Below are 19,798 nucleotides of genomic sequence, written 5' to 3' on the forward strand. Positions count from 1 at the left end.
TGGCATTTTCTCGCTGCACTGAACAGTTGGAAAGACAGATGTGTGATTTGTGTGTTCTTCAGAATGGCTCTGATCAGCCCCCTGTTACTTCCAGCATATACAGGCTTGCATTAAAAAAACAAACCAAACCAACCCCCCCCCCCCAAAACCTAAACAACAATAACAACAAAAACTAACCAACCAACCAAAAAAAAAAAAAAAACCAAAAAACAACCAACAAAAAAAACCCTAAAACAAACAAACAACCAACCCCCCCCCCAACCACAAAATGCCAGAACCTCCTTCCCACCTCTTGTAGTTTCAGCGTGAATCAGAACAAAGACGATTGAACTGGGTCAGTGGCAAACCCGGTCAAGCAAGTCTTGATTTTAGCTCCCGCAGAGGCAATCGTGAGCACGGGAATTCACAGTGGGATCTCTGCTGTGCCTCGGGCTCCCAGGAGGAGGAGACCCCTCAAGCCCAGAGGGAAATGTTTGCCAAAGTTTGTTAGTGCCGTTCACCAGCCTCCCGAGCCCCCAGACCCGGGGATGGCCCTAGGTCCCGCCCGCTCATGCATATTCACAAGGAGGCGGGGCCCGTCTATCCATTATTCATGAGGTTTCGCGCGCTTTCGTGACCACGTGGTTTGGTTTTCGCGCGGAATCCGGGCGCAGGAAGCGGCGGTGATGGCGGTGAGTGGCCGTGCCGGGGGAGCCGATCATTTGGGGTCCCACCTCCACGAGTGCGGGCCCCTCGTTCTCCCCGCTGCCGGGCACTTGGCGCTGCGGGGTCCAGAGAGGATTTCGGGGTGGGGGGGAGATCCTGAGGGCGCGCCCGGCGGTGCTCCCGGAACGCCGGGGGAATTTTCCCGCGTTCCCGGCGCCGGGAGCAGAGAGCCGGGCCGGGGCGCGATCGGACCCTTCCCTCCGCTCCGGCTGCGCTGCGAGGGTGGATTTACCCCCGTACCTACCGCCCCCAGCCCCCAATATGTTTCCATTGTCATTTGCGAGGAGGGCTAAATATTATAAGTCACGGGTGATCCATATACCCTCCCTTCTGACGGGCAGAGGCTCCTGGAGGCACTAGCCCCCTCTCCCCTGCCCTCACCCTCACTCCTGTCCCTGCAGGATTCCTCCGAGTCGCAGGCAGCGGTGACCAGCCCCGTGCGGAGCTCCCGCCGCGGCGATGCCTTCACGTCCAGCCCCGGTCGGGACCTGCCCCCCTTCGAGGATGAGTCCGAAGGGCTCCTGGGGACCGAGGGGCTCCCCGAAGAGGAGGAAGAAGGGGAAGAGCTCATTGGGGAAGGGATGGAAAGGTAAGAAAATCGTTCCGGGGGTTGTGTGCGGTGATGGGGTGCTGGGGATGTCGGTGCAGCGAGACATGGAGGGAGCTCTGAGGCCTTGAGGGATCCCTCTGCTGTGCTGGCAGCTGGGGTGACAGGGCTGAAGAGCTGCTGGACAATGGAGAAAAGGTCAGAGCATGATGTCATTTGGGTCCTGGGAGAACTGAGCAAAGTGCCATCCTGGTCCTGGCTGGGTAAACTAGGATCTGCCTGGGTGTGTGATGTGCATTCAGCCCAGCTCTGTTTCTCCAGGCATGAATTTTGATGTTTTACTCAGCAAGGTCTGTCGGCAAACTGAACTTTAAAACACAAAGGCTTGAATGCTGGCATTCCTAATCATGGTTTTGGAGCCCTTTGCATTCCTAACCATGGTGCAGGAGCCCTTTTACTGCAGGGCATCTTCCACTGGGAAGTGCCTTCCTGCTCAACACCGTTCTGTCTGCTGCAGAACTGTCCTGACACCTGCCCAGCAGTAGCTGGAGAAGGGCTGCAGAGTTGCTTTCCTGGCCTGATTCCCTGCTCTCTGTGTGTGTGTAGGGACTACCGGCCCATCCCAGAGCTGGATGTGTACGAAGCAGAGGGCCTGGCCCTGGATGATGAAGATGTGGAGGAGCTGACTGCCAGCCAAAGGGAAGCTGCCGAGCGAGTGATGAGGCAGCGGGACCGCGAGCTGGAGCAGGGCATGGGCCGCATGAGGAGGGGGCTGCTCTACGGTAGGTGCAGTGTGCTGTACCACCCTGGGGATTGATAATAAACTCACCCTTGGGGGGAGCTGGGCTCTCTGCTCTCAGTTTCGCAGGGAGATCGCTAGAGCTCCAGTGTGCCTGGCCTCTTTATGAAATCACTGGCTGTGGGCTTGGCTGGATTCCCCAGTGCAGGATCCCTTTCCTTTGGGTTTCCTCGGAGCTCATTTGGTGTCCTTCTGGTCACTGCTGAAACAAATTTAGGATCCTGGGCCTCTATCAAAGGATTGGGGCTCTACCAAGCAGTGCTGTAGAGTTTGTTGGTGTTGGTGCTCCTGTACAGACTTTTGCGGGCTGAATGGAAGGGCCTTTGCTGCACTTTCAAGCTCATTCCTTGGTAAGGGCATTAATAGACTTGAATGTGTGCTGTTGTGTACAAATCTTCAAATTCACACCCTTAAAGTCTTACTATGCCGTGGAAGATGTAGGAGCAAGTCTAGAACTGGATTTAGGCTGGACCTGGGATGTCTCTTGGTTTGTATCCCAGGCTGTGACCTCTTTACTTGCACAGCCTCTGCAATCCCACTGGGACTAACCCATAGAGGGGGAATGGGAATCCCAGATCCTGAGCAGTTTTTCCTTCCACCCCTAGACAGTGATGATGAGGATGAAGACCGTCCTGCCCGGAAGAGGCGGCTGGCGGAGCGGGCTGCCGAAGGCTTGGAGGAGGAGGATGAGGACATGATTGAGAGCATTGAGAACCTGGAGGACATGAAAGGGCACTCAGTGCGGGAGTGGGTTTCCATGGCAGCGCCCCGGCTTGAGATCTATCACCGCTTCAAGAACTTCCTGAAGACCCATGTGGATGACCATGGGCACAATGTCTTCAAGGAGAGGATCAGTGACATGTGCAAAGGTAGGGCTGAGTCACTGGAGGCTCTCTCATTCTTTATGTGGGTCACGTTACTTTGTGGTGATCCAGTACAGACGTGGGTATTTTGCTGCCTGCCCTCTTTGTTCCAGACATTGAATCAGCACTTCAAGAAAGACTGATGCTGATGGAGATAAATGAATAATGGAAACATGTCTAGTGTCTTCTTTGATTCTGGCTGACTAATTAGAAGGCCCCTGGCGTCTGCTCCTCATTAATATTCATTTCGTAGAAATGCTAGCAGAAGAATATGTGGGGCAGCAGACAGTGGTCTGCAAGTTTGTGATCTGAAAGAGACAACAATTGCTTGCTGTCTGCACCAGTTACTTTCTCACACTGGAAACTGCATTATCCAGCAAGGGGACACAAATAGACCTTGTGACTTTGGAAACTGTGTCAGTGTTGTAGCCTTGTATTCTGACTAGCCACTGCCAGAAGAAACAGTCATTAAGGCTGTCATTGATGAGTTTTAAAAGCAGAAATTGTCACATCTAGGAACAGCTCATGTAGCTGTACTTGTTGTATTTCTTCTTTATATTGAGCAGAAGCTTGAGCAGTGGAACAGGATCAATTTTGTAAAGCTAGGAAATAAAAGGCATTTGTCTCATCCATTTCCACGAACATAAGACACAGGAGGTTTTTGCCAACCATTCAGCACACATAATGTCTCTCCTATTAACTTCTGTTTCCTGGAGGTCTCTGAGAGAATTGTATATTGGGCTGAGGCTTTTGAATTTCAGGAACAGTGAGCCTGGGAAGTATTTGTGCAAAACTGGGGAGGAACAATCACAAGCTTGGTACTGATAAAGAATTCGTTAGAGAAATAAATTTAAAAGAGTTTTCCACCCATTTTCAAATTGTTAATCTCTAACAAGTTTTCCCCAATTTTCAAATTGTTAATCTCTAAACTTTGGGAAAGGTGCAGAGATCTATTAACTGCAGCCTGCAAGATACAGGCTTGTATGTCCTGGTTATCCTTTGCAAACTCCTTGAGAAATGAACAGGCTGAAATTACAATTCACCCCATCTTTTTCTTAAGAGAACAGAGAGAGTCTGGTGGTGAACTATGAGGATCTGGCAGCCCAGGAGCATGTCCTTGCCTACTTTCTGCCTGAGGCCCCAGCAGAGATGCTGAAGATCTTTGATGAAGCAGCCAAGGAAGTGGTGCTGGCCATGTACCCCAAGTACGATCGCATTGCTCAGGAGATCCACGTCCGTATCTCCCACCTCCCTCTGGTGGAAGAGCTGCGGTCACTCAGGTAAGAGCAGAGCTACCAGCAGTGGCTCTGGGGCTTGCTTTAGGCTTTGGGATGCTCAGGACTCACCTGAGAGCTAAACCTCTATGTAAGTCTAACAGGATAGCTGATCTTAGCACAGGGAGAAATCATACTAAGGATGAACTTTCAGCATCCCTGAGGTAAACTTGTGCCTTGCAGCAGGAGTATTTCTGGAGGGTGTTTTGCCTTCTGATGCCTGCAGGCATCTGGCATATCTCTGTCTTTCCTTAGGCAGCTGCACTTGAATCAGTTGATCCGGACCAGTGGAGTGGTGACAAGTTGCACAGGGGTCCTGCCTCAGCTCAGCATGGTCAAATACAACTGCAGCAAGTGCAACTTCATCCTAGGACCCTTTTTCCAGTCGCAGAACCAGGAGGTGAAACCTGGTTCCTGTCCAGAGTGTCAGTCTCTTGGCCCATTTGAAATCAACATGGAAGAGGTAAGAGACTGTGTGCTTGCCTGGATGAGAGTGGCTGCTCATCCTGCTCTGCTGCCTGTTCCTCACAGCCCTGCTTTGACTCCCACCCTTTGAACAGCTTGCTGTGGCTAGAATGGTCTTCTGCTATATCCAGGCAGCTGTGAAGATAGGTCTGAGCTCTTGACCTGTTCTTGACTCAGTTTATCAACCAAAAGTAATTTATTGCCACACTGTAGGTGTTTGGATTGAATCTTTTGCTACAATCATCTTTGTGGTACACAGTTACTTATTCCTATTTTAGAAATGCAGACACAAGCTGTCCAGATCCTCTTCCCAGTTAGGTCAGTTTGTCCTGATCTGTCAGCTAAGGAAACCAGAGAGCAAAATCATTGATGTGGAACTTCTGACTTTCATTCTTTGCTTTGATACCTTTAACCATCACAAGTGGAGCATTCTTCTCCTAGGAACTGATCTAGTATTTGGGTGGACAAACACAGTGGAGGCTTTCCTGTCCCCAGTATTGCCTATCACACCCTGGAATTGCTCCTCACAACCTCCATCCTCCCATGTCCATAATTTTCTAACTGAAGTCTTGGAATGGCCGTTCTCTCTGAGGTGCCTGTGAAGAGCCATGCTGGTGCCTGCTGGACCAGCTGGGTAACTTGGCTTTGTTGCTGCAGACAGTGTATCAGAACTACCAGCGCATCAAGATCCAGGAGAGCCCAGGGAAGGTGGCTGCGGGCAGGCTGCCCCGCTCCAAGGATGCCATTCTCCTGGCTGACCTGGTGGACAGCTGCAAGCCAGGAGATGAGATTGTGAGTACATTGCTCAAGTCTTGGGAGAGCACAGGGTATTTTTAAATTCTGACAGTGACATCACAGGAATATCTATGGGGATGGGGGTGCTGTCCTCGAATGCATTTGAGCCTTACCTTAGAATGGAGAAGGGGCTGTTTTGTACTGTGCAGGCACTGACAGAGCATTTCCTGCTTCCCAGGAGCTGACAGGGATCTACCACAACAACTATGATGGCTCCTTGAACACTGCCAATGGGTTCCCAGTGTTTGCAACTGTGATCCTGGCCAACCACATTGCCAAGAAGGACAACAAGCTGGCTGTTGGGGAGCTGACTGATGAAGATGTGAAAGTGATTGTGGGTCTGTCCAAGGATGAGCAAATTGGGGAGAAGGTGGGTCAGCCTCAGACATCCCTTCTTTTCCTGTTGATAGCTTGCCATCACCTGGCAGCTGGATCAGAAAATGGGTCAGAAAATGGGTCAGCTGGCCAAACAGTGGTTAAGGAACCCAGAAATCCCAGTTCTCTCTGAATGGTCTTCTGTAGCTCTCAGACAGCTGCTGGTGAGAGTCAGTTATAGGAGGGAAATAAATAAGGAACCTCCCTTGTACCTTTGGAGGTAAAAATTTCTGCTTCTCCCTTTCCTTCTACATCGCCACAGGGCTAGAAAACAGGTGAGAGACACTCAGACAGTGCTTACCTCTGATCAGTTTTTTCTCTCTGTGTCTTAAAAGCCAAGTGGCAGAAGTGTTCTGTGAGGCCAGTGACTGTATCTCCAGTCCCCTAAAGGGGATAATATTGCTCAGCTTAAGTTGTGGTAGAGATTTTAGCTTTGGGGGGTATTAGATATGCTAAGACCTGAATCCAGTACTTTAAAGAACAAGCCCCTGGATTGGTGCCTGTTCAACCTCACTTGGGTCAGATTTAATTTCTGTAATGAGGGACTTTGCTCCATTGCCTTAGCTGTGCTGTTGTTACAGTGACTGCTGTTGCAGTGGATGCAGCAGCTTCAGTTGAGCCAGGAGTTTTCTAACATGAGTAGTCTCCAGCATCAGGTTATTTTCAAAATACCCTTGAGGAAGTAAGCTAGTTGTTTGTAATATTTGGCTATGAAAACAATTCATGTGTGGCACAGCCCATTCAAGTACTGTCATGTGCAGGGAGTCAGCCTCTGATCAAGGTCCCCAGCTTTACAGGAGCTGATAACAGGCACTGTGGTGTGCCTTGTGTAGAACAGGGTTGTGGAGACAGTGGCAGCAGCTTCCAGCACCAGACTAAATAATCTGCCATGCCACAACAGCACCATTTTTGTGAAACTCCTTTAGGCAACAATGGGTGGGTCATCACCTTTGAAAAAGGCCTCACACTCTGGATAATAAAGCACTCTTTGGAGACAGCAATATCTTAAGAGTAGCTTTAGATATGGCACTTTGCTGATGTTCATGCAAGATTCTGTTCAGAATGGGAATTGGTGTTCCCTGGACAACTCCTCTGGTTTCCCTTTCAGATTTTTGCCAGCATTGCCCCATCTATTTATGGACATGAAGATATCAAGAGGGGCTTGGCTTTAGCTCTCTTTGGTGGAGAGCCCAAAAACCCAGGTGAGTATCACTTGTGTCCTTTGGTCCTGCCTCACTCAGGGAGGGTAAAGGGACTGGGGTTTGTCCATGGCAACAAGATTACAACAAGAGTGGTTAGAGTTGTCTGAGTGGCTTGGTAACAGACAGTGTATAGCAGATCTATGATTGAACTGGATCTTTTATCACACTGAAAACTCTGGTGTGACAGTAGAAATGCTATGACTAAAAACAGCTCCTGCTGCAAACCCAGGCAAGTTTTTATCCCTCCTCTAGGAGGTCATGTTTAATGCTCCTTCAGAGGTTTGACCTTATGGCACCCTGATTTGTTATCATCTCCTTAGAAGGATGTGTCAACAAGGTTAGAAAATCTGTTTTACAAAGATAACTGACTTTCTTTCCCCCTCAACTTTCCTGTAAACTGGTTGCCAGGCCTGCTGGTTGCCCTCTCTTCAGCTTTGTGGTGCTCAGGGCAGGGTTGCTGCCAAGCCATGCACTCTCTGCCACATGGTTTTCCTATTGCTTTTGTAGGTGGCAAACACAAAGTTCGTGGTGACATCAACGTGCTTCTGTGTGGAGACCCTGGTACTGCAAAATCACAGTTTCTTAAATATATAGAGAAGGTGTCAAGCAGAGCAATTTTCACCACTGGTCAGGGTGCTTCTGCTGTGGGCCTCACAGCCTACGTGCAGAGGCACCCAGTCAGCAAGGAGTGGACTTTGGAGGCAGGAGCCCTTGTGCTGGCTGACAGAGGTGTCTGCCTGATTGATGAATTTGACAAGGTGAGCCCAGCTTCATCTCTCTGTGAAGGATTAGCTGTGAAGTGACCAGCTGTGTCTCTGTCCTCTGAGGACACACTGTAACTCATGGTGACATCTCCCAGATGACCCAAGTACCTACAGTTTGCTTAGGCCCTTGCTGGTCCATAGTGCAGTTTGCTGCCTTTTCAGAGCATCTGGAGCTGATTGCCCTTGGTGTGTTTGGCAGTGGGGTACAGACATAGTTTCACTCTAAATCATTCTTGCTTTCCTGTAGATGAATGATCAAGATAGGACCAGCATCCACGAAGCCATGGAACAGCAAAGCATTTCCATCTCCAAAGCAGGCATTGTCACATCCTTGCAAGCTCGCTGCACCATTGTTGCTGCTGCCAATCCCATAGGTAAGTGCTGAGAGACTACAGGACCATCTCAGCATAACTCCAGGGCCATAAGAGCTGTGGCACAGCTTCTCTTCCTCTGCCTGGTTCCTTCAAGTCTGGAGCAGAGATCAAGCAAGCAGGAAGGTCTTCAGTAACATACTGGGGGTCTGTCCTTCCTGCAGAGCTCCAGCCCTGGGGCCTGTTTGACCTGGATTAATTATTATTATTATTGACCTGTGACCCAGGTGGGCGATACGACCCGTCGCTGACGTTCTCAGAGAACGTGGACCTGACAGAGCCCATCATCTCTCGGTTTGATATTCTCTGTGTGGTGAGGGACACAGTGGACCCAGTGCAGGTAGGGGCTGTGCCAGGAATCAGTGTGTGCAGGGCCTCAGTGCTCAGCTGCAGCTGCCCATTGAGGTTTTTCTGTCCACTGAGCGTGCTCACTGTCTGTTGGTGCTCTGCTCTCTTGCAGGATGAAATGCTTGCCCGGTTCGTTGTTGGCAGCCATGTCAAGCACCACCCAAGCAGCAAGGAGGCAGTGAATGGGGACACCAATGAGGTCATCCTTCCCAACACCTATGGGGTTGAACCCATTCCTCAAGAGATTCTGAGGAAATATATCGTCTATGCCAAAGAGAAGGTCCACCCCAAACTCAACCAGATGGACCAGGACAAGGTGGCCAGGATGTACAGTGACCTCAGGAAGGAGTCTATGGTGAGAATACTGACAAAGGGAGGGAGGAACTGTATGTATCTAGACTGCAAATTAGCCTGAGACTGTTCCAGCATATGTTGACACATTCTTGCCATTCCTATCACAGAAGTCTGTGCCACTGTTCTGTGAGAGACAGGCAGATCCTGCAGTGTCTGCTGAACAGATGATTCTTAGACATCTAAGTGCAGAGTCTCGCCTGTTGATGATGTGTGGACTGATGGGCGGGACACATGTACAGTGCCTGCCATGGCGAAGTCCTTTTGTTGTCACCCAGTCTGGCAGGCCTGCAGGAGATGTTTGCATTCACTCAGATCCACATGCTCCTGGTACTTTACAGGGAGCCATTATCTGTAGAAATGCCCTTCTCTTTTGTCAGTGGGATGTCTCAGGCTCATTTCATGCTCACCAAGTGAAAGAAGAACTTGTTGAGGTGTGAGGGAGATTTTTTGGAGCTTGGGAAAACTATACCTGTTTTGATTGACATTTTGTTTCTTTAACTTCTAAAATTTACTGGAGGAAACTAGATTCTAGGCTAATCTTGGAAAGGCCCTAAACAGTATCACAGAGCGACCCCACAACATCCCCTTGCACTGTGCTGAATTCAGACGAGCAGGGAAGCTGTGCCAGGCTGTGTGGCCGTGCCAGCAGGTGGCAGAGCCTCCTTATCCTGAGTCACCCTCAGAGGTGCAGAGAGCTCCTGCAGTGTGAAAGGAGCTGGGTCCTGGCCCACAAGGCACCCGTCTTGCCCCTTCAGTGATGTGTTTGCTCCTTCCCCAGGCCACGGGCAGCATCCCCATCACGGTGCGGCACATCGAGTCCATGATCCGCATGGCCGAGGCGCACGCCCGCATGCACCTGCGCGATTACGTGGTGGAGGACGACGTCAACATGGCCATCAGGGTGATGCTGGAGAGCTTCATCGACACGCAGAAGTTCAGTGTCATGCGGAGCATGCGCAAGGTTGGTGTCGTCTTACTGCAGGGGTTCCATACTGGTGTCTCCTTATCACACAATAGTTTCACACCTTCTTGGTGTTTCTCATGGGCAGCTGCTCGGACCACTGACTCTTTCTTCTCAAAGCAGCCAACTGACTCCAGTTCCCTTCTCAACACCACCCCACTCTTTTATAGCACTCTTCTTCTCATTGGTTACAGCTGTGGCCTGTTAAAGTCAGGCCTGCTCCTAATCTTTGATAACTGGCCTAGCTGCAACTCCTTAGGGGTAAAATTACTTCCTACACTATCTTTATTTTCTTCTATTCTATCCCCCTACACAAGGTGGGCACCACCTGAGCTGGGGGCTGGAGCTGCACCCAGGACCCACAGGTTCAGCTGCAGCTCCTTGCACTGCCCTGGCTGTGGGAAGAGACTTCGTGCTCTGCAGGGGTTTGTCCTGTGGAGACAGGCACTGAGCCTGTGTAAGTACTGTGGGTCTGAAGTGTCAAGGAAGTTCCCTGTCTGACCATCCAGGAGCCCCTCTGGCAGTCACACTAACACCACCTGGGACCAAGGCCACTTCACAGCTACACACACCAAACTCACAGTCAGACAAGGTTTCCTTAGCAGCTTGACCCCAGGTTTTCCTGTAGCAAAGTCTCAAGCGTCTGGATACTTAAAATAATTCCGTCATTGTGCAATAACAGCTCAAGCTGGGTGCCTTTGAGGAGGGACCCCAAACAAGGCACTGTTCCCTGACTGCCCCTCATTAGTGTGTGGTGAGGCAATGGCATTGTTGGGTCTGAGAAGGAAGTGCACCTTGAGCTTCTGACTCAAAAGCACTGCCATGTCTACTCTTTTTTGACACCTTCCCTGCTATTTTGGCACAGGACACCTGCTGCTGCCACTGCCAGGTGATCAAGCCAAGCAGGCAGTTTGTTTCTTCATGTTTTTATTGGGCTCTCAGGGTACAGTTAACCACAGGGTAGCACTCACTGTGGGTTAGTGTGCAGCCTGCCCTGTTCTCTGAGTAGCAGGGGCTGGCTCTGAACAGCTCTTGGCTGGCTGCACGCTGGCATTTATCCACTGTTGAGTGTCTGCCCTCTGTCTGGACGACTCGTGGCCTCTCTCTTTGGCCTCAAACAGCCAGCCAAGTATGAGCGTCTGCTGGGGAGGCACAGGGCAGTCTGGGTTAAGGGAAACTGCTCTGTGCCTTGCCCAGGGCCAGCCCTCCCATGGCTGTGTCCCTGTGGGCAGCACAACCCCACTGTAGTGCTCTGCTAGCCCCCAAGAGGCACCAGCCCCCCTACAGAGAATCCAGATGGGAATAAAAGCAGTCAGCAGGGGAGTTGTGGCTGTCAGAGGGCTGCCACTGCATGTGCAGGTGGCAGCTTGGCACGGCCATAGTCACTTGAGATACACTAAGGGCACAGGTGACAGCAGTGTCACTGGGTTCCCCCCTCTGTGGCAGGAGGGGGTTGGCTGGTGCTGGGCACTGCAGTGTGTCACTGCTCTGATCCTCATGGCTCATCTCACTCTCCCTCCCAGACTTTCTCCCGCTACCTCTCATTCAAGCGGGACAACAACGAGCTGCTGCTGTTCATCTTGAAGCAGCTGATTGCAGAGCAGGTGATGTACCAGAGGAACCGCTACGGAGCCCAGCAGGACACCATCGAGGTCCCTGAGAAGGACCTGGTGGACAAGGTATGGGCTTAGAGCCAGCTGCCTCTGGGACTGCTTCATGCTCTCTCTGCAGCCTCAGAACCAGAGGCATTCTGAGGCTTCTGACTTCCCTTCCTGCATTATGATACTATAAAAAAGACTGGTGTTAATCAATATAACCCAGCATCAGGATTGTCTCCTCTGCATATGCTCCTCTTGTTTGGAAGTTCTGTATTCTTCCCTCTCTGTTCTCATACACCCCCATAAAGCTTTGGGGTTGGAATGGTAAATCCTTATGTAGGTGAATGAGAACTCAAGTTCCCTGCTATCTGCATTTGAAGAAGCAAAAAGCAGAAAAATCTGTGTATGAACTTTTCCAATCCCTCCTGAGGCTAGCTTGCCTTCTTAATGCATCTTCATGGTCGTCCAAAGGTTGCACTTATGACTTGGCCTTTCTTGCAAAACTATTGACCTTGCTTGGCACTAGAGCAGTGTGGTTTAGTGCTTTTCTGCTCTTTGCATCAGATGTGCAGAGTAACTACTTCCAAAGCCACAGCTTGGTGTTGCCAGGGTGACCACTCCCAGCCAGATGTCTCCCTTGCAAAGCTCTCCTCTCCTGCTGGATGAGGTTTTGGGGACTTTTGGATAGGAGTTACATTTTGTCTCTGCTGGAAGTAAAAGGACGTGCTGAGAGCAGGCAGATGCTGAGCCAGCATCCTCTCTTGGCTCAGCTCAGCACTGCCAGGGCTCCTTCCTCCTGACCTGCAGTCTGCCCTGCTACTGCAGCTCTGGTTCCTGCTGAGCAGAGCAGAGATTGCTGACTGTCAAATTTTATGCAGCCTCTGCTGTGGAAAACCACATGGTTCTTACTTTGATTAAATAAACATTTACCTCTCCCCTCTTCCTCCTCCCAGGCTCGGCAGATCAACATCCACAACCTCTCAGCCTTCTATGACAGTGAAGTGTTCAAGATGAATCGGTTCAGCCGGGATGTGAAACGAAAGCTGATTGTCCAGCAGTTCTGAGCTGGAGCAGAGCCTGCCACATGCTCCTGTGAGATGAGACCTCCATCTTCCAGCCCTCCAGGATGCTGCAGAGATCCTGAGCCAGAGGGACTAGGCTGCACATCCTCTGCTTGCTTCGTGCCTTATGGATTAAGGGAGTGCTGAGCTGCTGAAGACCTTGTGAATAGAACAGAATTAAGTAGTTAAATGCCCTGTCAAGTCTGTTTAGCAACTTTGTTCACTATTTTGCCTTGTAGCTAAGCACAGCAGGGAGAGAATTGCTGGCCCTCTACATGACATGTTTTCTGTTTGTTTGTCACTAGTTGTTATGGGCTCCTCTGCAGGAGGGACCAAGTGGGAGCATTTGGAAAGCATTATCCATCCTCCTTGGATTGCAAGCACCCTCAGGGATTCTCTGTTCCCATCTCTGGTGACTGTACAGCCTGATGGGTGATAATTGAAACTGCTTTCCACTCTCCATGAACCAGCAGCCAGCCTCTGCTCCAGGCCTTTGTGCCTGACACTTGACATTTCCCCAGGTCCCCACATGGGTTGACCTTGTGCTTGGTTTCTGCAGGGGAGGAGGGGGGAGACAGAGGAAGATAAGAAATAAAACAAAACATAGCTCTTTCTGATCTTAATAATGATCTGTTTGGACACTGAAAACTCCTTCAGTACCTGCTGGGGAATCTCCAGAATCCAGAGTGGAGAGGCTTCCCTTGCCTTAGTGGATGTTATCTCTGTGTAGCTGTCAGCAGGTGTGAATTTACAGCTGAATCCATGTGCTACCTTTGACACCTAAACTGAACACCCTCTCTCACACCCATTTGTTGAGGGTGAAGTTCCCATGGTGCTGGTTTTGGGCACGGCAGTGGAGGAGGCCTAAGCTGGATGTGTTCAGGGAGGACAGGGTGGGCTCAGTGTTCACATGCAATTTTCTTAGTCTGTGTGTTTTAAATAAATTTTTTTTCAATACTTCTGCATTTCCTCTTTTGGTAACTCCTGCCACCAAGAGTGGAAGTAAGAGCTTAAGTGAGCAGCCTGGATGCTGTGTGAACTGCTCAGCAATTTGTGGGGTTAGGTTTGGGTACAATCACATCTCATGTTTGCTCTTCAGGTTAGTAGGAAGGGCCAGTGCTGGCTCTCAGCTGTAGCTGAGACATCTGTGGACTGATAGCAGGACACTTGCCCTGGACCATGCTGTGAATGCTGCCATGCCCACCAAGGACCTGCCTGCAGTGGTTCCTTCCCTGTTTATGTTTGTATCCCATTGTGACTGTCCCATCACAGTATTTCCCACCTCCCTTCCTTCACACACTTGGGTCAGACAGCCTTGATTTGCCTTGGCTGCCACTTGGATTCCAATCTGGGAGAAGCAGTAACCCCTCTGCAGGACACAGCTGAGCTCTGCAGTGAATGTGCTTTTTCCTGGCTGGAGCTGTGGGACCTTGTGGCATCTCCAGCCTGAGCTGAGGAGAATTTGTGAGCTGGCTGCTACAGTTGTGTGTGCTGGCCAAGCAGAGGTGTCCCTGGCTGGCAGCACTGGCACCGTGGGGTTTGTCACAGTGATGTGTGTGCGTGTGTGTCCTCCCAGCCTGGAGCCAGCAGTGCCTGAGCCCTGCTGGGGGCTGAGCACATGACTCTCAGCCTGAAACTGCCTCTGTGGGTTGCCTCCTCTGTCTGCCAGCTCCCTCCTGTGTATTTGTTTAACTGTTTTGGCTGTTTCTTTCCCTTCCTACTGGGTCACTGTCTACCAGGGCTTTCTGCAGGCAGCCCATAGAGACACTTGCTGGTATTCCTTCCCTGCCTGAGCAAGCCTTTGCCCCTGAACATGGGCCTGGATCAGGTCTGGGTTGGGGATGCTCAAGCTGTTGTGTGCCTGCACCTGCCTGGTGAGGTTCAGTGTGGTTCCTCAGGGACACAGCTGTTAGCACCTTACCTGAGCTGGATGTGAGGCATCATCACACTCCCAGCATCCAAAACTCCAAAACTCCACATCCAAAACTCACCCCAAGAGACGTGCCTGCAGCCAAGGAAATCTTGGAACTGGAGCCTGCCTGAATTTTCTGGTTCTGCACACACTGCAGTGCTGTGCAACATTCACCCTTTCTTCCTCCTCTAGAATCACATTTCCAGTAATTCCAAGTGTGGTTTCCTGCTGGGTGAGGACTGTGAGAGGACTCTGCCAAAATCCTCTCTGCAGTTTTTGGAAGCACTGATTATTGGATGCCTTTTGGAGAAAGGGGGAGAGCCAGTGGGACACAAACACAGAACGTAAAAGCCTTTGGGATAGGGGGTGAAAAATGGCATTTTCCATTCCAGGAGAGCAGGCAGAGCTTTGGGAAGAGGCAGGGGCAATGCCCCTGGCCAGGAGGGTTTATTGCTTTTGCTGTGCACTCATTCCTTGACTTTTTCTGGCAGCTCATTCCTGGTTGGAATTCCTGAACATTCCTGGTTGGAACATCCCTGGGGGAACACCCCATGGGCGGTGTGCAAAAAGGAGTTTTTTAAGTCTTAAGGCTCATATCAAAAGACATGTGATCCAGATCTTAGGTCTCTGCTGAGGTCCAGGAAGAGTGAATGTATGGACTCTGACACCCTAAACAGTGAAAGATTCACTTCCCTCTGAGGGTCTTACAGCCCATTCTGTCAGCCACATTGCAGTATCTCTCTCCTGCTGCTTTTATAAACAGTAATGAGGGAATGATGCTGCTGTCTAATAATCAAATAATCATTACTCTGTACTTGGAGGGAAAAACAGCCTTTGTAACAATGAGTAATGCCATTGCAATATACAGTGTCTGAGCTAGAGATAAGCATGGCTGAGAAATAAGCTGCAGCATCAGATTCAAATTCAGCCTGCATGTTCTTCAGGACCTTTAGACCTGGAGACGAAAAGTCCTCCACCTCTGCGGACAGTGGCTGTTGATCTTGCTTCCCTCCTGCTTTCTGGTTTTTGCTGCCTCCTTTCACCAAGTCCACTGAATTCAGTGAGAAAACACTCAGAAAGCTGAGTAGGACTTCCTTTTGATTTGCCCATCTGGCCATCTCCTTTGCTGTCTGTGTATTTTGGGGTAAATGATGGGCAAAATGGGCTGTAAGTACCCCTGTAAGCAGTCTTTTCCATTTGAGTTCCCATAGCATATATTGTGAGTCTGTGAGAGTTAATACTAACAAGATTTTTACAGTCATTTGGTGTGAGTGTATGTCCTTCCAGGGTATTTTTCAGCACTTGCTTAAAATATGGGGAGCAGATAGCACTGTCCCTTATTGCTTTTCACAATTCTTTTATCTCATGAGGTGGGATAGCCACCCATGTTCTAGGACCACCAGCTTGCTGGCTGAATAGCACAGGCATAGCTAAAGGATTTAGACTTTCTTCTTTGCAAATCTGGCGTTTGACTTCATGCCAGTCTGTTAGTTGAAAATTATCAAAATATTTTTGTGAGTTTTCTAATTTTTGGATTAATGCTGGCGGATGTTCAGGGTTCAGGGTCTTATTTTGGGTCGAGAAATCTGTCCCAAAGACTGGGGGGACTCTGGAGCTGTTTGGGAACAGTTCTTTTTCGGAATTCTTTTGTGTCGGGATCAAAGGGTTGGCATTTGCAGGGGCAAAATAATTCTCTGTCTGTCCTGTATTTATTAAAGCAGCTGTCATATTCCACCCCCCCCCCTCGTTGCACGCTTTGTGTGCATGGATGTGGCTGTGCGGATCAATCGTGATACAAAGTAGTCCCACTCGCTGCTAGGAGAGTAGAAGGGGAAAACGCGGTTGGGTGTTCGGAGATGCGGCCGTGATCCGGGTGCTGCTCGGGTCGGCTGCGGGATGCGGTGGCGGAGGCAGGGAAGCAGACGGCGGGGGTACAGGACGTGGCAGCGGAGGGACATCAGGCATCGGTTGTGCAGGGTTGCGCTCTGCACAACCCCCCGGGGGGGGGGGGGGGGGGGGAAAATGTCTCAGTCATGTGACTGTGCTTCGGCTTCTCTCAAGGTCCGGCAGAGGGAGAGACGCGGAAGGATACATGCAAGGCGCTGCAGATTCTGGCTGCTGTGGCGCCGTCTGTAGAGCCGGTGGCGGCGGAAGCGGCGTGACAGGGAATAGGGATGCCGGCTGTGGCTGGACAGCGGCAGGCAGCGGCTCGGAACCGGGACCGGGCTGTACGAAAGCTGCGGAGAAAGCAGTGGGGGTGGGGTGGGGGGGCCGTGGAGAGAGAACTGCTGCGTGCGCCTGATCCCGGAAGCGGCGCTGTGGTTGGATGAGACGGCGCGCGCGGGCGGGCGCGCGGGCGGGCGCGCGGGCGGGCGCGCGGGCGGGCGCGCGGGCGGGCGCGCGGGCGGGCGCGCGGGCGGGCGCGCGGGCGGGCGCGCGGGCGGGCGCGCGGGCGGGCGCGCGGGCGGGCGCGCGGGCGGGCGCGCGGGCGGGCGCGCGGGCGGGCGCGCGGGCGGGCGCGCGGGCGGGCGCGCGGGCGGGCGCGCGGGCGACGAGGCTGCGGCTGTGGAAGGCAACGACGGGACGGCCGTGGTTGCAGGAGGCGGCGGAGCCGCGCCATCCAGCAGCTCGGAAGCGGGGGGCTGGGGGGGAGGCACGGCTCGGCCCGGGGCCGCGGTGGTGGGCGGCGGCGGCGGCGGGGCGGCCTCGGCAGCGGGAGATAAACCCGGGGTGGCGGGAGGCAGGAGGAGCGGCGGGAGCGGCTCGGTTGGGGTGGCTGCTGGCCCGGCGGGCAGGGGCGGCGCTGACGGGAGGCTGAGCTGGAGCCGCGGCAGGCACGGCAGAGGCTGCAGCCACCGGTCTAAGACGCCGCGGCGCCGGCACGGGGTGGCTTGGGGGGCTGGGGCGCCCCGGTCCTAGCGCTAGCGGTGCCGTGCCGGGACCGGAGGATTGCGCCGAAACGCCGGCAGGGACGGGAATAAACATGAACGTCTGCCCTGCCGCGGGGCCCGTGGACAGCTCGGGGTGTGCTGCGTGCTCTTGAACGCCAGGGTGGGGGGGGCAGGGCTTCCCGCCCCAACGTGCGCAGGGGGCGCTGCGGACGCCAGCGCGGCAGCGACGGACGCGGAAGGGACTGCGGCCACCAGCGGCGCTGGGTCTACCGGAGCGAGGGGGACTTGCGGGGCGGGAGGAGCGACCCCCCAAGGGGCCTGCTGTGGATAGCGGGGGGAGAAGTGGTGGGGGGGGGGGCGGGGGGCGGTGGGGCCGCGGTGACGCTGGTGGGCGGGCTCGTAGAGGCGGAATTAGGGGGCGGGAACAGCGGTAGCCTGCGCAGCAGGGACCAACGGGATGGCAAAGGCGGGGATGGCGGGAGCCGTGGGAGGGGCCGCGAGGTCCGGGGGCGTGGCTAGGGCCGGGGGGACGGGTGTCGGGACCGCGCGGGCAGGGGGCGGGGCGGCGCGGGAGGGGTCGGCAAGAGTGCGGGTAATGGAGCTGTGGGGTCCGACGAGGAGCTGGGGATCGTGTCCCGTTCGAGAGTCGCGGCCGGAGAAGAGCTCGGCAGGGCAGCTGCTGCAGGCATCCCTCTTGCAGCAAGGACTTCAACCAGAGCCCTGCAAACTGGGACCAGCTCCACAGCAGCCATATCCCGGCAGGACATTAAAGAGCTCAAGCCCCACTGTGTCCTGAAAGTCTTTTACGACAGTCGCGCTTTACGGCACCTTTTGCGACAGTCGCGCTTTACGGCACCTTTTGCGACAGTCGCGCTTTACGGCACCTTTTACGGCAGTCGCGCTTTACGGCTGTTTTGCGACAGTCGCGCTTTACGGCACCTTTTACGACAGTTCTGCTTTACGGCACCTTTTACGACAGTCGCGCTTTACGGCACCTTTTACGACAGTCGCGCTTTACGGCACCTTTTACGACAGTTCTGCTTTACGGCACCTTTTGCGACAGTCGCGCTTTACGGCACCTTTTACGACAGTTCTGCTTTACGGCACCTTTTGCGACAGTCGCGCTTTACGGCACCTTTTACGACAGTTCTGCTTTACGGCACCTTTTACGACAGTTCTGCTTTACGGCACCTTTTACGACAGTCGCGCTTTACGGCACCTTTTACGACAGTCGCGCTTTACGGCACCTTTTACGACAGTTCTGCTTTACGGCACCTTTTACGACAGTTCTGCTTTACGGCACATTTTACGACAGTCGCGCTTTACGGCACCTTTTACGACAGTCGCGCTTTACGGCACTTTTACGACAGTCGCGCTTTACGGCACCTTTTACGACAGTCGCGCTTTACGGCACCTTTTACGGCAGTCGCGCTTTACGGCTGTTTTGCGACAGTCGCGCTTTACGGCACCTTTTACGACAGTTCTGCTTTACGGCACCTTTTACGACAGTCGCGCTTTACGGCACCTTTTACGACAGTCGCGCTTTACGGCACCTTTTACGACAGTTCTGCTTTACGGCACATTTTACGACAGTCGCGCTTTACGGCACCTTTTACGACAGTCGCGCTTTACGGCACTTTTACGACAGTCGCGCTTTACGGCACCTTTTACGACAGTCGCGCTTTACGGCACCTTTTACGGCAGTCGCGCTTTACGGCTGTTTTGCGACAGTCGCGCTTTACGGCACCTTTTACGACAGTTCTGCTTTACGGCACCTTTTACGACAGTCGCGCTTCACGGCACCTTTTACGACAGTCGCGCTTTACGGCACCTTTTACGACAGTTCTGCTTTACGGCTGTTTTACGACAGTCGCGCTTTACGGCACCTTTTACGGCAGTCGCGCTTTACGGCTGTTTTGCGACAGTCGCGCTTTACGGCACCTTTTGCGACAGTCGCGCTTTACGGCACCTTTTACGACAGTCGCGCTTTACGGCAGTTTTGCGACAGTTTTGCTTTGCGACACTTTACGCCATTTTACAGAACTTTTACAGCACTTTATGGCACTTCACTTTACAGTACTTTATGGTTTTTAATATTTTTTGGTTTTTATGTATTTTTAATTAATTTTTTTTAATTTTTAAGTATTGTTTTTTATTTAATTTTTTTTTTAAATTTTTCTATTTTTAAATATTTTTATTTTTTTTATTTGTTGCTGCCCAAGACCAGCGCAAGCACTTTACGGCACTTTATGGCACTTCAAGGTTTTTGCTTTATTTTGGTTTTTGTGTATTTTTAATTAATTTTTTAAAATTTTTTAATTTTTTTTAATTTTTTTTTTTTTTTTTTTGGCTGCCCAAGACTAGCTCAAGCACTTTGCAGCACTTTACTTTACGGCATTTTATGGTTTTTACTTTATTTTGGTTTTTATGTATTTTTAATTTTTTTTTTAATTTTTAACTTTTTTTTTTTTTAATTTTAATTATTTTTTATTTTTTGCTGCCCACGACCAGCT

The 19,798-nt window shown here is 51.9% G+C and overlaps 2 protein-coding genes across 2 annotated transcripts; both read left to right on the plus strand.

Annotated features, from left to right (window-relative positions):
• The first annotated feature begins 636 nt into the window (after window positions 1–636).
• On the plus strand, window positions 637–13,439 carry MCM2 (minichromosome maintenance complex component 2). Its single transcript, XM_066558110.1, has 16 exons — window positions 637–671; window positions 1,107–1,294; window positions 1,859–2,034; window positions 2,657–2,920; window positions 3,975–4,194; window positions 4,444–4,651; window positions 5,311–5,445; window positions 5,627–5,818; window positions 6,932–7,025; window positions 7,533–7,783; window positions 8,037–8,163; window positions 8,388–8,500; window positions 8,621–8,863; window positions 9,641–9,823; window positions 11,347–11,502; window positions 12,375–13,439. Exons 1-16 carry the CDS (start codon window positions 666–668, stop codon window positions 12,483–12,485), a joined length of 2,667 nt encoding a protein of 888 aa, XP_066414207.1. The 5' UTR covers window positions 637–665; the 3' UTR covers window positions 12,486–13,439.
• A 3,281-nt stretch (window positions 13,440–16,720) lies between these two features.
• LOC136561863 (uncharacterized) lies at window positions 16,721–17,804 on the plus strand. The gene is made up of 2 exons (XM_066558373.1): window positions 16,721–17,160; window positions 17,459–17,804. The coding sequence occupies exons 1-2, from the start codon at window positions 16,721–16,723 to the stop codon at window positions 17,802–17,804; spliced, it is 786 nt and encodes a 261-aa protein (XP_066414470.1).
• The last annotated feature ends 1,994 nt before the right edge of the window (window positions 17,805–19,798 follow it).

The sequence above is a fragment of the Molothrus aeneus genome, chromosome 12 (genome assembly GCF_037042795.1).
Source record: "Molothrus aeneus isolate 106 chromosome 12, BPBGC_Maene_1.0, whole genome shotgun sequence".
Taxonomy (NCBI): domain Eukaryota; kingdom Metazoa; phylum Chordata; class Aves; order Passeriformes; family Icteridae; genus Molothrus; species Molothrus aeneus.

Bases quoted from the DNA above. Each gene is read 5' to 3' on its own strand.
- MCM2 (XM_066558110.1), top strand. The intron at 5,446-5,626 runs GTGAGTACATTG...CCTGCTTCCCAG, and splicing joins GCAAGCCAGGAGATGAGATT to GAGCTGACAGGGATCTACCA. The intron at 7,026-7,532 runs GTGAGTATCACT...TTGCTTTTGTAG, and splicing joins TGGAGAGCCCAAAAACCCAG to GTGGCAAACACAAAGTTCGT.
- LOC136561863 (XM_066558373.1), top strand. From the start codon at position 16,721: ATGAGACGGCGCGCGCGGGCGGGCGCGCGGGCGGGCGCGCGGGCGGGC. The intron at 17,161-17,458 runs GTTGGGGTGGCT...TGGGGGGGGCAG, and splicing joins GGAGCGGCGGGAGCGGCTCG to GGCTTCCCGCCCCAACGTGC.